The sequence below is a fragment of the Anolis sagrei genome, chromosome 4 (genome assembly GCF_037176765.1).
Source record: "Anolis sagrei isolate rAnoSag1 chromosome 4, rAnoSag1.mat, whole genome shotgun sequence".
Classification (NCBI taxonomy): Eukaryota; Metazoa; Chordata; class Lepidosauria; order Squamata; family Dactyloidae; genus Anolis; species Anolis sagrei.
This window is the reverse complement of record NC_090024.1, coordinates 207,949,324-207,964,488: the sequence shown is the minus strand read 5'-3', so window position 1 is coordinate 207,964,488 and position 15,165 is coordinate 207,949,324. Positions and strand designations below refer to the sequence as shown.

Here is a 15,165-nt window from a genome sequence, read left to right as displayed (position 1 = left end):
TAGACTGTTTTCCAGTTTCTCCATGGCTCAACAGAGGGAGTAATTAGCATCAAGACACTATGCCTTACTCCACTTTTCATGAAGAAGTATCTGTGCTCAAAGCCATATAAAAGCATGGAAAGGCACAAAGCACGAATATCTTGGAAGCATCAAAAATATAGCAGGAGGTCCGGCTGCTGTTTACAAAGAAAATGCTAGGATCATCTGCAGTCTATTCTTACAGCACAGACAACCCCATTGTTTCCTGAACTGTGTAATTAAATGTCTCTGATTTCACCTCTCTTTAAAAAAAAAATACTTGAAAAAGCAACCAGGAAATATTGGCACTATATCAGCGTGTATGTGCAAAGGCATACACATCAATTTTTTCATGTACACACTCTTCACACTTGATAGGGTATGCATGTATTTGGTACTTGGTTATGCACATATGCACACACAGCCTAGTTTTGTACTCATTTATCAGCCTTATCTGTTAACTCTGATTATAAGAACGTGGCTGTTCAGGGAGAAATGAATGCCTGCCTCCTACATGAAGAATATGGACAAAGGACCCTTGAACAGTGGTGCAAAATATTAACAACACGTTCCTTTGTACATGGGAGATGTATAATAAATGCTTCCCCCTCAAGCGGGTCCACAGAACAAGATGTGACTAAATATGGATTAACATCAAACAACCTTACTGTTAAATGTCATTAGAGAGCCATATTACTTACTTCAACCAAGGGTTACATTGGTTAATGGCGAGGATATGAGGAAAGATAGAGAAGTAGATAATAGTGATGGAGGTGGAAGAAAGGGGAAGAACATGCAGTACTAACCAGAGGTCTCTTTTGAAATGGATGGGGAAAATGACTGTCATTACAGTTTTAGAGAGCCAGCATTAGCTCTGTAATAATGGGGAAATGACCTGATCCAAAAAGGTCAAGGAGGTATGCACACATCTGGAAGACTATGTAGTTCTTCTTTATGTGATCACTATTCATGGAAGTGAAGAAGCAAAGTTACCAGCATCAGAGTAGCAGTAATTAGATGATGATGACGATAACTGTTACCCACCTCTCCTAATGGCTCGAGAAGAGAATAAAGCAAACAATGAAAATCTGAACAAGGTGACTAGTATAGGTTGAAAGAAATATTGGAAGCAATATGGAATGATGGCAGTAAAGATGAAGCCAGGCCAATGGGAAAGCAAAGAAGTAAACAAAGACCAAATAATAAACGCTTCAAATGCATGGAAGAAGGTGCCACATGAGGAAGTGAACAGGAGATGTTGTGAAGTTATACATGAGTCATGTGGCGAGTCATGTGGCGTGAACAAGATGGGTGACTCAAGAAGAAAGAAAAGGAGAAATATGGGGATATGTGAGAAAGGACTGAGAATATTTTCAGAAAGAACTCAGATAAATAGAAGAGCAATAGAGTGACAATGAAGGATTAGAGAGCATGGTGCCAATCCAGAGCATCACTGGATTGGATTGAAGATAAATATGAAGTGAGAAAACCAGTTAGAACAGAAAGTCAAGCAAACATAAATAATATGCAAAGTTCAGCAAAGGACAAAAGAAATAACTAGGAACAAGGAAGAGATGAAGAAATATTTGAAGGAGATGGGGCAGCACAATTACTCTCTGAGCATGCAAAGTAACCAAGGGAACCACAAAGCTCAAAAGGAGACAATGACACCCCAAAGCAAATAATCTCACATGGGAACATTAGCCAATAGCACAGACTTTCATGAGGGTAGAAAAAGGACAATGCAGGTCATGCTAGAAGTAGCAAGCAGAAGGGCACACCAAGAGTATGTGGGCCTTATTTAGAACCATACATGTAATACCAAGAACTTTAGTTGGAGATCAGGAAAATATATGAATGCTCAAGAACAAACAAAAGGCAGAATAAAAGAGGAAAAGCAAAAGATGTGTGGGAAAGGGGCAACGGAATGACAAGAAGGTAATGATGAAGCATGGGAAGCTGTTGTTCCTGGACCAGTTTGGGAGGATGTGGAGGGAAGAAAGTAATACATTAAAACTGGGTAAGTAAAACAGCCAACTCAAAGGCACATGTGAAATAAAAGCTTAATATATGAAGAGCTGGGATTCCAATGCCCAATATATTATGTTGGAGAAATGTAACATGAGTCTGCTCCCATATGAAACCACAGAATTCCTTCTCTTCTGAGAATGATAGACTCCTTGCTAATATTTTGGCAGATGGGTGTAACTCAAAATTTGGAAGGGAAGTGTAAGCACCTGTTCTCATTTGGCTCTCTGTGATTAAAAGGAAGGGGGTGGTTTCCCTATGAAAGCCCAACAGCTGTGAGCTCCAAGTACTACCAACAGGAGGCAGAAAGCCTAGGGTACCATTGACTCGCAAGAGCTATATAAGGTATTATGCCAAATAACACAGGTATGTGGAGAGGAAAGGGCCAGGGCCCAATGTCAACAGCCTAAAGGAATGGAAATATTATGTAAGTTCCAACACTGAAGATCAGCAGGGAAAGATGGCCCTATCAAATTGACCAATTCCTGAATCAACAAAAAATGGCTGCTTTGCCACACATTCTGCCCGAGGCTTGCTGCTGCTCATGTATATAGTATTAAAACTATCATCATGTTTGAACAGTCATCCATCTGCAGCATTTCACACTAGTTTGGCTTATCTTGCAGCACTTCATACATCTCCAAAACCAATTTGATTAGAATGTAGCGGGGCGAGGGAAGACTGATGTCTGTAATGCTATCATATCAATATCTTTCATACTTGTGAAAGATGCCTAATGTATACACTTACATAAATTCATTTCTGAGATGGCAAAGATATCTACCATTTCCAGAGTAATCAAGCCCACGTTGCCAATTAGGGATTCTGTTCTGAGGGGTGTAATCCTGAAAAATAAACTTTTACACATTCTAGAATTTTCTGCATTTCAGATGGGAAGCTGTATGTTTGTGTGAAGATGATGATATTAGGTAAAGGGGGAAGATTACTTATTGCAACAGAAAGGACCCACTAAAACTGTATTTCTTTTTGATATTTAAGAATAAGAGGTTTAATATTTATTTAGGGCAGCTTGATTGAGGTTACTGAGACCCCTTCTACACCAGTGAATAAAATCCACATTATCTACTTTGAATTTTAGTGTAGGCTAAAATAATCCAGTTCAAATCAGATAACATGGATTTTCTGCTTTGACAACCTGAATTATTTGGCAGAGTAGAAGGGACCTGAGAAGACCATCAGCTGGTTATAAAAATAACAGTTTTCTCTTACTACTATCTTCTTCATCCCTGGGATTTTGAGGAAAAGACTTGTAAACATGATTTCATTTAGCTGCCATGGCCAATATTCTCTAATATTCCATTAATTTTTCTAATTCCCTTTCATATCTAAGTCAGTAGTCAATCCACTATATTGAGGCAAAGAACTATTGTGTATTGAGTCTATTAAATTTCATTCTCAGATGAGATAGGTTTCAGACCCTTTCTACGAGGTGAGTGAGAAGGTAGCCAAGGCATAGTAGGAGAATTAGACCAGATCAGAAATAAATGGTGATTCTCTAGAATTTAAAAAAGGCAGAATTGCACATGTGGACCTCTGATAGACAATCCCATGATCCCTTTTCTTATGCCAAAAGTGTTGAGTACAAATGTGTGTAATGATGCTGATCTCATAACCTTTAGTCTCAGCAGGTCCACTGAAAACATACAACACAGCTACCCTGGCAAGATGTTTCAATGTATGTTTCAATCCTTGCAAATATGCATCTAGTACCCCCACCCCACCACTGAGGAAATCCAGAAAGCAGTGATGAGCTAGAAAGTATTTATTAAAATATTTATACCCCACCGTACATCAGGGGATGTCATCTGATACAAAAAGGACTAAGTATCTCTCACGTCTCTTCCATGCTCAAAATTCCACCTTGTAGATGTTCCTTTTTGTAAGAATAAATCCACTGTGGTTTTGTTACACACACCTTAGTTTGAAACAAGTATTTGGGACTCCTTACCATCAGCCCCTGTCCCCAGATATATTCTTGCCAGAATTATGAGAATAAGGAGTGGATGTTGGACAGGTTGACTTCAGCAGGAACTGAACAAACTATGCACAGAAGTTGTATGAATGCGATGTTGGATTTTACAGTACTCTCTTGTGTGATAAAAGGAAGTTGTAGGCTGAAACCTACATGGGATGCACAGGAATGAAGAAAGATTAGCACCTTAAGAGACAGGAAGCCTTCCTTATAGACTAGGGAAACAGAAAATAGGTCATGACTGACTTAGAGCCTTTTGTGTAGGTGGAAAGCTTAACAGTTGAATTAGCTCATGTTGATATTTAATTTTGTTTAGAATGGCCAGCCTTGTGGGGAAAATGCTCATCACAGCCTAGTATTTGTTCAGAGTGTGATCTTCCAAAGCATTCTATGAAAAAGTTGTAGAATTCGCGCAGTTCACATCTCACTATATGCTCAGTCACAAAGCCCACTTGCTTTGCAGACTGAGACCCATCAATGATTGGAGCATTGCTGGCAAGGAGGATGGTGCAGGATACTTGCTAGAGGCACAGTGCTGCTATGTGTTAATCACAAAATGTCCCATAAACTCCATTCTCAGAAATATCCAACATAAGTTATTTACAGAGTAAGACAAACAGTAAGAATATACAAATAATTAAAAGGCATTTGTAACAATGAAAAACAAAACACACACAATCCGAAACATAGAAGACTCTTTAAAAAAAGTTCCCAATGAAAATGCTAAAAACCATCCCAAAAGGAAGTATTTACATCAAAAGTTAGCAAGCATGTTTATCCCCAATCCCTGCCCACCCTAAGCCCGTGCAAGAAATAGAAAGGGGCTGACCCAGAAAAGCTGTCCAGCCCTGAGCTGGGGACCAATAAACGCTGCCAGGATCTGTTTTGCATTCTGTTCTTCCAGTGAGAGCAAGCCCAGCCTCAACCTGACTCTGTACATGGCAGACAACAGGAAAAACGGCTGGGCTGAAAGTATCTCTGTTTCCCTGGCAAAGTAAGGCGCTTGGTGGAGACAGTACAGCCTAGTTGCTACAAACCACTTATTTGCTAGTGGCAACTGAAACACTCACACAGTGGGTATTGACCGAGTACAAGGCCACAGGTGTGATATTTGGACAGATTTTGCTGGCCGGCCAAAATGAAACAGCTCAGTTACTTGAGGACAAGATGTAGAAGTTCACTGGGATTAAAGCTAAGCAGGCCGTACGGAGTATCATGTGAGTCTATTACCCTGAATGCTGAATCCCAATAACCCCACAGCAACCTTAGATTGTGGTTTGCCAATGTGCTTGCTGCAGCTCCCTACTGTTTCCCATTGGTTGTACATTATTCTGGTTTTGATTTCCAGCCCATCATGAATAGTCGGTTATTTCTCTTTAAGAATGCGTGCCTGCAGGAGGAATAATACCCAGGTTTCCAATTCTCTGCAATTGAATCACAGATGTGGAAGGCCTGTGGGCTTCCCCAACTGAATGCAATGAAAGTAATGAAGGAAATGACTCTTAACAAAATCCTAGAAATATGATGCTGTCATCTCTTGCTCGCCTCCATTAAACAAAACATGTTTATTTGGCATTAGCTACCCATATCCAGCAGAATTGATTTTATTGATGACAATCAGAAGGCAATGGGCACTTTTTGTTCATAAGATTTTGCAGCTCCCATTTTGTGCAAATTAATTGAGCATATAGCCATAGACTGTCATGAAAGGACAGCTGCACTATACCTGCAATCCCATAATCTTGGCAGTATTTTTATCTCCGGTACCTGCCTCCCTACTTTCAAATTTAGAGTTTCAGTATTTCAGGAAACTCCTCTGACAGAGATCAAGGATCTAAATTTAGATTGATTAGCCTACTTCTTGGTCTCAAGATAGCCTCTGACTGCATAAAGAGAGAGAGATGTTTTCAATTAGCAATCACAAGGCTTCATCTCAACCCCATGCGTGGCTAATACATTCTGAAGATTCCAAGGAAAAGGAGAAGGCTTGATATTCTGTTGTGAAGTTTTTGTTTTGTAGAATTGTTTCAAGTGCCTTACAAAAGCTAAGCTTGGCGGGGGCGGGGGGATGGACGTTTCCCAGAAATCTTTCTTTAAAAATATCTGAAAGCCATTTGAGACTCCCTTTGTAACTCTGGGCCACTTTGACCTACCTCACAGAGCTGTGGTGAGAAGAGGAGTAGGGAGGGCAACCATATATGCTGCCTTCAACTCACTGGAAGAAAGGCAGAATATAAATATACCTAATCATAAACAAGCTAAAGTAGGCAGGGTGAGAATATCTTTTGACCCAATTTGCTTGTCTTATTTTTAATTCAGGTCAGAGAATTCTTGGCTAGAAATGCTACGGGCATGAAACTAAGATTTCCCTATGTCTTTTTCTATCTCCCTTCAGCTGCAACTCTATGCATATTTGCTTACATAACTAAGGATGGGATGGATTATTTTTTGAAGAAATACAGTACATACAAAGCTGCAAGTCTTCCTAAATGATCTCCCTTGTATGAAATGGCAAGATAACAAGAACAGAGAAGAATACTTCAAGTGTCTTGTCATTCTGTGCCCCCCACCATGACCAAAAAACATAATATATTTGCAAAATAAGCAAATATATTTAGCATGGTACAAAATTCATGTTGTAAAGTTCAGCTTAGCTTGCTGGAGAATGTAGGTTTCTTTTTTGATTCTATGCTCTTTTCAACTCTAAGAATGTCACATAGTTTGCAAGAAAAAAAATGATAGTTTTTTGTTGGAAGTTTCAAAAATAGGACACTTCAGACATTTTGATTGCCACAATATAAATTATTTTGATAATTGACTGAACTGGAAACCCCTGAATTATTTGACTCTACTGACTAATACTTAATTCAGATAGAATTCACAGAGGTTCCAGAAGGTCAAGAAGAAAACTGTTCAATGCAGCAATATATAAATTTGAAAAATTCTGGCTCCATATTTATTTCAAACTTTTACTGTGATTTCAATGATCAGGATAAATTAGATTCAAATTATTCCAAATTAACGGAGTAGAGGGCATGCCTATCAAATCTGTAGATGTTGTGAAATTAGATGAGGTACCTAATACCCCAAAGGAAGAATCAAAATTCAGAAGAACTTTAACAGATTGCTGGAACAAATTTAACAAGTCTAATTTCAACAGACATAATTGTAGTAGGGAAAATTCGATGCACAAACATCAGATCGGTGACACCTGGCTTAATGGCTTAATACAGGAGCCCCTGGTGGCACAGTGGGATAAACCCTTGTGCTGGCAGGACTGAAGACCGACAGGTTGGACGTTCGAATACAGGGAGAGTGCAAATGAGCTCCCTCTGTCAGCTCCAGCTTCCCATGCGGGGACATGAGAGAAGCCTCCCACAAAGATGGTTAAACCTAAAAAAAAAAACATCCAGGCCTCTCCTGGGCAACATCCTTGCAGACGGCCAATTCTCTCACACCAGAAGCGACTTGCAGTTTCTCAAGTAACTCCTGACACGAAAAAAAAAACCTGGCTTAATAACACAGGTGAGAATATTTTTGGGGTAGACCATAAATTAAACATGAGTGAACGGTATGAGCCAGCAATGCAAAACTCCCAGGCTAAGGGAAGTAGTAGTACTATTCCGTTCTGTGATGGTCAGACTTCACCTCAAATACTATGTCCAGTTCTGGACATTAGAAGTTAGGAAAGATATTGACAAGCTGAAGGGCAATACATGATAAAAAGTCACAAAACTAAACCCTCTGAGGAATGCCTTAGGGAGCTTAGAATGTTAAGCTTGGAGAAGACTGAGAGGGGAAGATAACAGTCAGCTTTAAATACCTGGAGAAATATTATGGAGAAGATGAAGCAAGTTTGTTTTATGTAGTTCAGGGACACAACATGGACCAATGGATTTAAGTTGCAAGAAAAGAGATTCCACCTAAACATTAGGCAGAATTTCTTGATTAAGAACTGTTCAACAGTTGAATAGACTGCCTTGGAGGTTGGTGGGCTTTCTAGTATCTAACAGATGCTAGATAGCCTGGTAAGCATGGGGCGGGGGGGGGGGGGGGGGCTCCTGTAATCAGAGTTAAATTCAATTCCAAAGAAAACATCTTGTCTTTAGTTTGGCTTGCGATTTACCTAATGGTGAAAATATACACAACAGGCAGTGTATGATGCTGATGTAAGCAAATGACTTCCCACTCTTCCCATACAATTATTCCCTAAACTAGGGGTGGACAATGTTTCCTACAGCTCATATCATTCCTATTGGTTATGCTGGTTAGAACTGATGGGAACTCCCTAAATCCCTTGGCAAAGGAGGAGATTCAATGAATAGACAGATCTTTTTTGCATGACTGGAAGCTGAGGAATCACCAACTCAATAGATAACCTTGCGCTGCAACTGTGTTGACTCACTGGAACTAACTGAGCACAAGCTGCAACGGGTGAGCATGACATTGGAGAAACACTGCCCTGAGATGTGGAGTTGGTAGACCAATTTCCCAGGAACATGGAATGTTCAATACTAGTCAGTTATACCTCTTCTACCTATTCAATGTCTCCCTGATATTTTTACTCCAGAGATACTGACTATGGTGGCTAGGAATTTTAATAAGAGGTTTTTCAAAGTTCTGGACCTGTGCTTGTTCATGTAGCCATCTCCCCCTGAAAATAATCCTTGTTATTCAGATATGTGTTGGTCATTGTATTTCTGAGGTTCCTATTTAAAAAAAAAAAAACCCAGATGTAACTCTCCTTAAGCACAGCTATGTTGTTTAAGAGCCAGGGAGAAGTGAAAATGAAACTAAGTTCAGCGACATGAAGGAATTTGCATTTCTGCTCCATGAACTCCCTGACAACAGTACCCTGGCTTTTTACAACAAAACATCAATGGTTCCAAACTATGGAGATGACATTAGTGCCCTAAAAAGTGCCCTATTTATGCCTTTTGGTAACAATGGGAAGATTGGTGCAAGTGGATAAGAAGATAACTCAGGCCACACAAGCACTGCTGTTGTCTCCTGCAGAAGAGAGGTAGAAATTCTAGTACAATATAATGACCTTGTTTTATCAAGAGCTAACACTATAGCCAATATCACCCCCACAGGCCGATTCAGTGAGGCAGTATGTAAGCACAGAGCAGAGAGGACACATCAGAGGAATGCTGCCCATGCAAACATGGTTAACGAAAATCAGTCTATTCCAGATGACTTGTACAGTCTAGGGAGCCCATGTTATGGTGACACTTTCTTACCAAAGATTTGATAACACCCTCCCACCCCAATCTTTTCCCCCTCCCTCCCTATGTACAACAGTGTGAATGCCTCACCAGGGAGTGGGAGATCATTGAGTAAAGCTGTTCTTCTGTGGTTTTTAATGTTCCCTGGTGTTTCTCTTTCCCTCGGACCAAGGCAGGAAGGCATGGCCAAGCAATGTCATTGCACTCCCTAATGCCTCTATAATGCTTGTTAGAAAGGAGAGATGAACCTCCTCATATTGGAAAACACTCACTCACACATATGCGCGCGCACACACCCAATGCCATGAAAACAGCACAGACCACTTCACTAGACTCTGGCAGCTCTTGGAGATTATGTTCCCATGGAAGGTGGGCAAAGGGACAGAAAGGTTTCTAGTGAAAAGAAACCACACCTCCACAACAAGACTCCCATTCTGTCCCCTGGCTACACAGCACAGCTTCTGTGTGGCAGCTATCCTTGCTGAGCTAAGATAAGACCAGGGCTGCTGCATGTTACTGCTCTGAGTATCTAAGAGCAGAGCCCCCCAGCTGGGATGGGCTCAGACGGGGCCAGTCCTTGAGGTGCTGAAGGGACTGGAGGCTCCAGGGCAGAGTTGCTCTTCCACCAGGACCACGGTTAAGTGCAGCCACCTCTCACTCACTCGAGGACCCGGCTTTCTCTTCCATCCGACTGGCATCAGACGGGTGTAACTTGCATTTGGAAGGGGAGTGGCGGACGGTGGATCGTGATGGCCGAGCAAAGCAGGAGGTCAGTGACTGGGAGCTGCAGTCACAGGCAATGTCCTATAAAGATAGCAAGATAAAGAAAAGGTCAATGGAGAATTTGTGGTCTGACTATGTGGTTATGCAGGGTGTGAACAACAGAACAAACAACACTACCAAGGTGACGTAACTGGTCAATAACAGTATAGTAATAGCTTAGGCAGCATGGGGTGCCTACTCACTGCTATGCTTCTCCACTGGTCCAGCTGCATCCTCCTGCCTTCCTGGCCTCTATTGTTTGGGAAGATTCCTGCAAACATATCAGCTGTTCATGGACAGCGGTTAAGTGCAGCCACCTCTCACTCACTCAAGGACCCAGCTTTCTCTTCCATCCGACTTGCATCAGAGGGGTGTAACTTGCATTTGGAAGGGGAGTGGCAGTGTTCTGGCTAAGAAAATAAACACTAACGTTTCTCCTAAGGAGCAAACCCCTTGCCTTAAGGCACACTACTTACTCTTTCTCTGACCTAGCCACAAATCCAAAATAAAGTTATAGTAGCAGCCTTACATGACAAGACAATGTAATTAGAGCATTCTGATCAACTAAAATGCACTACACAAGCAAGTAACTACTATGGAGGCAATTCAGACTACGCTGGTATCATCTTCAACATTATTTTAATGCTCTGAATGTGAGATTTTAGTTTATAATTCATCAAGGAGATCTTTACAATCTTTCTGCAATTTTACTGCTAAAGCTCCAAAAAGAAGCAGGAACAATTCCTGAAGTCAATATTACTTTTTTCTATTAATAACACACTGTAAAGCGCATGGTTTCTATTTTCAATAACTCCTTTAGCCCTGTACAGTGAGAACAGGATATTTCTCATCCTGCCAAATTTGAGTACTAAACATATTTGGATGTTCTTCAAAAAGCTATGGTAGGCAGTAGGCACAGTGGAGTTTTTAAACATTTTGGCCTCTGGCCTTTCAAACAGCCAAAGCTTGGAAGATAGTTCACTTTAATTTTTGAAATTGTAAAAATTGTTTAATGCTTTTAGAATGTTTGAATTATTTTATTATTTCAATTTATTATTATACTAATTTTTTATTATTTCAATGGGCAGCAAACTGCCCAGAAGCCCTATGATATTAATAAAGGATATATAGGCAATCCCTGAGTTACAAACATCTGACTTACAAATGACTCATAGTTACAAATAGGGGTAAGACAACAGGTAGCGAGAGAAATCTACCATTAGGAAAATTCACTCGTGAAACAGGTATCATGGGGAAAAGGTGTCTCAACTAAAGCTTTATCACAGATCCATTTTTTTTAAGTCCAACTATCTTAGTGACAGAAAGTGACATGAAATTTTCTGAACAGGGACACAGACAGCAAAACCAACACCACAGGGGTGTTAACCCTTCCCTAGTTTATCCAAAGCTTTAAAAATGTACCTGTTCTGACTTACATACAAACTCAACTAATAGATGGTCAAAGAAGGTTACAAACTGAGAACCATCTATTTCTAAGGGCTTGAAACAAGCCAATATTACCTCATTGGCAATAGTAGTAGAGATGACATCTGGCTCTTTTAAGGCTCTGTCCTTGCCACCTTGGCTTGGGATGGACAGCTTTGGTTCCTCACTGCAGCTCTGCTTCAAAGGTTTTTTGTCCAGGAGCTTAGAGGTGCTTTCAAACTGCTGGAGCACAGCTGTGGAGGAATGATCTGGTTTCTTGCTGCTGTTTTCTACAATAACCAGGTCTTTCTTCTCGGGAGTCAATGTGGGGCTTTGAGTTCTGCCACACACATTCCGGAAAAACTCTTGGACGATTCCATATTTAGGAGCCTCTGGCTTCGTTTTGGTTTCCTGACATCCTGGCTTCCAAATGGATTCAGTACTCCCAGAATGTTCTACTACATTGAATAAGCTGGACAGACCATCATTGATGTTGCTGAGAACTGGACTGTCTCTGGTTGTGGTGGACCGAGCCCAGGCAGACCCATTTTGCTTACTCTGATGGAGGTTCCAAAGACTTCGGTCCTTGGAGTTGTCCAACTTAGAAGATGATCTTCTTTGGAGTTTGGGCGAACCATACTTAGGGGAGCAACAAGGCCGTTCGATCCTAGAGTGGACTTTGTCTAAAGATGTTGAGATCTGCTTGCTGCGCACAGACATTAGGGAAGAGCTTCTTGGGGACCAGCTCTTGCTGCTGTGGATGCTGCCTCTGGGCATATCTGTCTGCAAACCAATGCTAACCGTCTGGATAGTCTGTGTACCAACACTAGTTAATCCCACTGTCTGGCTAGAAGTGCTCTTAATCTTTCTCTCCAGAGAGCTGGAGCGGATAGCTTGCCGGACACAGTTGGTGATCTCCTTCATGTCGTCACTCATGTTGCCAGAGATTTCAAGGTCATGCAAGGATGGCGGAAATCTGGGGACAGGGGGCACCACTTTCTCACTCACAGTATCATTGTCCAGCTGCTCTCGACGCTGTTTGGAAAAATTGCAAAGCCACTGGCTGTATATGCTCTCTGAGCTATTTGACTCTTCCTTAGGCTTGGCCATTGTGAACAGGAAACCAGGCTCAACCATGATCTTCCCCTCTCTATTGTGGACCAAGGGTGGCTCCAGTCTGCGTACCACTGGGGGACTATAGTATATTCGGATCCCAGTCTTATCTGGGGCTGTATGGCTCCTCTGTATATGCTTCTGGGTCTGGTCCTGCAAAGAGAAGCTGCTTGTCCGAGTGTAGTCACATACTGAGACATCAATCTTCTCTGTGTTCAAGGTCTCAGAAGAAGGTCGCTCACTATTCACATAGGCACCGTTTTGAGAAGTGAGTCCTGTAGAGTCCTTCAATGTGTCAGGCAACACCTGGGTAGCTGTAGGCCCCTTTTTGCTGCGAGCATTGTCAGGACTGGTTTTGCCAGGAAGATAAGGAGAACACTCAAGCAAGCTTTCAAATTCAGACATTGAGGAAACTGACTTTGTCCTGGATAGAAAGAGAAGATAGTGAGCACAGCACATACTATTGGAGATGGCTTATTGCCTTTTTAAGTAGAATTTCTCCCTTTGCTGGGTTATATCTACTTTCCTGCTTGTCTGTACAGGCAAAATCATTTTCAAATTCATCTGCTAAGATGCCTGGGAAAGTAGGGAAAATATGGCGCATCTTGAAGAATGTCAAAATGTACAGAATTTGTCGGGACTGTTTCAGTAGTCCTTGACATTATGAGTATACCTCAGTTAATAAGTAGACACATGCCAGGACTTTGCTTCTTCAACAGAAAATTTGGTATTTGGTAAGATAAAAAGAATATATGTTTCGATAAAACAAAGCTGACAGTAACTATAATATGTGCACTGCACACATATACAGAATGCAGAGAATCCCAATAATGTTAATGAATCTGTTTATATGGAGCAAGATGTATTACATGGATTACAAGAGTGCAACATTTTTATGGGGTACAACATCCCAAATCCTCAGTCTCAGTCTGCTGAAGAATTCCAAAGGAGAAGTGGTGTCCCCTATACACCCAAATAGGTTTAAGGAAACATTTCAATTTGCCGTTTATTGGGTACTCTTTTGTTCAGAGTCAGATTGGATGAATCCATTACCATTTTTAGAGCTGCCCTAAATATCAATTACATGGGACACAATGAAGACTACCGGTTAAATTAAATAATTGATGCTTGAAAGACAGCAGTGCTAAAAAGAAAACATTTTTCCACATTTAATCAAGAGGATGCAAATTACAGTCCCTGTAGCATCATCTGTCTAAGGAATACAGGTAGCTTACACTTTAATATGCTACTGAATATGCAATCTATTTGACTAAGAAAATCATTATATGTTAATTGTTGATGTGAATGTGGAGTTGTAGTCACTGGAGACTGAGGTTTGGATGAAAAACCATATAATTTGACATACATGAGAATAATCCACTATCTTCTCATATGTACCTATCTTCATATAAGAGAACCTTTCTTCAAGTGACCTCTCATTCTAGGTTTCATGAGGATGGCAACAACAGAAAGGGCTTCTTCAGTCATGGCCTTATAATTCTAGAATGCTTAACCAAGAGAAGACTACATGTATTTTCCTTACTCAAAGTTTATCAAGCTGCTCCCTGCACTGACATGTGGTCCTTCCACCCAATTGTTTTGATTTTTGTATCCATATTTTATGCTTTGTCAGTATATTGTATTTCAATGTTTTTCTTGTATTACGTATTATTTCTCTGCCACTCTTTTAAATTGCCCAGAGAAATCTATTTTATGAAGTAAATAGGTAAGTAAGTGATGAATTTTTCAGTCAGTTATAAAGTTGATTGAAAATTCTCTGTGATTTCAGGTACAGCCAACTAGATGCATGAACAGATGAAGTCACTGCTGCGACATTTCAGGGCCTGGATGTACTTCTATCCAAAGTCATGCAGGCAGAGATGCCTACTGACTATTTTAATCTCTTTTGGAGAGGAACAGAAAAGGTATGAACTGGTCAGTATACTTTGCAAGCAGTTCTACACACATCTCACCTTTTTAAGTTACTTGCTTTCATGTCAATTTCGGAAACAGTTTCTTTGTCAGTGATTTTCTCATTGAGAGTCTGAAAGAACATCAGAGAGGCCTTTATCATCAGTTGTGCCTTGCAACACTGTGACAGATCTAAACATCTCAGATAAAGAAACGGGAATGTCACCTTCACATGTGAATTCTTTGTCTAAATGTTTAAAAGAATTGTAAATATAAAACAAAGAATTCAATTCCTGCTTTTTACTCTCATGGTCATCATAAAGGACAGAAAGGTAAGATACTTTAGCTCAATCCAAGAGCATACCATACTTGTTGAAAGTGAGGATATCAGTAAATACTACAGGGAAAAGAACATGTGATCTTCCAGATGTGGCTGAATTTCAATTCCTATTAGCCCCAGTGAGCCCAATCAATGGTAAAACTCAATGCCATAGGTTCCTCACCACTATTGTAGGGTCCATCCATTTGGAATGCCTTATCTTTTAGCTATGGAATTCAACTTTTCTCAAGGTCAAACTAAATGGTCCCATAACAAGCAGTTACAGAGAAAAAAGCAGGAACTGAAGCGCTAGTATGGACCAGGCACAGAAGAGACAAAGAACCTATCTCTTCTGTGTTTGGGCCATA

General features: G+C 40.6%; 1 protein-coding gene across 3 annotated transcripts in view; it reads right to left on the bottom strand.

Annotated features, from left to right (window-relative positions):
• Positions 1-3,814: 3,814 nt before the first annotated feature.
• Positions 3,815-15,165, bottom strand: part of MTCL2 (microtubule crosslinking factor 2) — a 94,829-nt gene continuing 83,478 nt past the window's right edge. For all 3 annotated transcript variants that reach the window (XM_067468142.1, XM_060772372.2, XM_067468141.1), the window contains 3 exons: positions 14,541-14,611; positions 11,551-12,991; positions 3,815-10,071 (listed from right to left, as the gene is read on the bottom strand). In XM_067468142.1, coding sequence (XP_067324243.1) covers positions 9,922-10,071; positions 11,551-12,991; positions 14,541-14,611 — 1,662 coding nt within the window. In that variant the 3' untranslated portion in view covers positions 3,815-9,921. The remainder of the gene's footprint in view (positions 10,072-11,550; positions 12,992-14,540; positions 14,612-15,165) is intronic.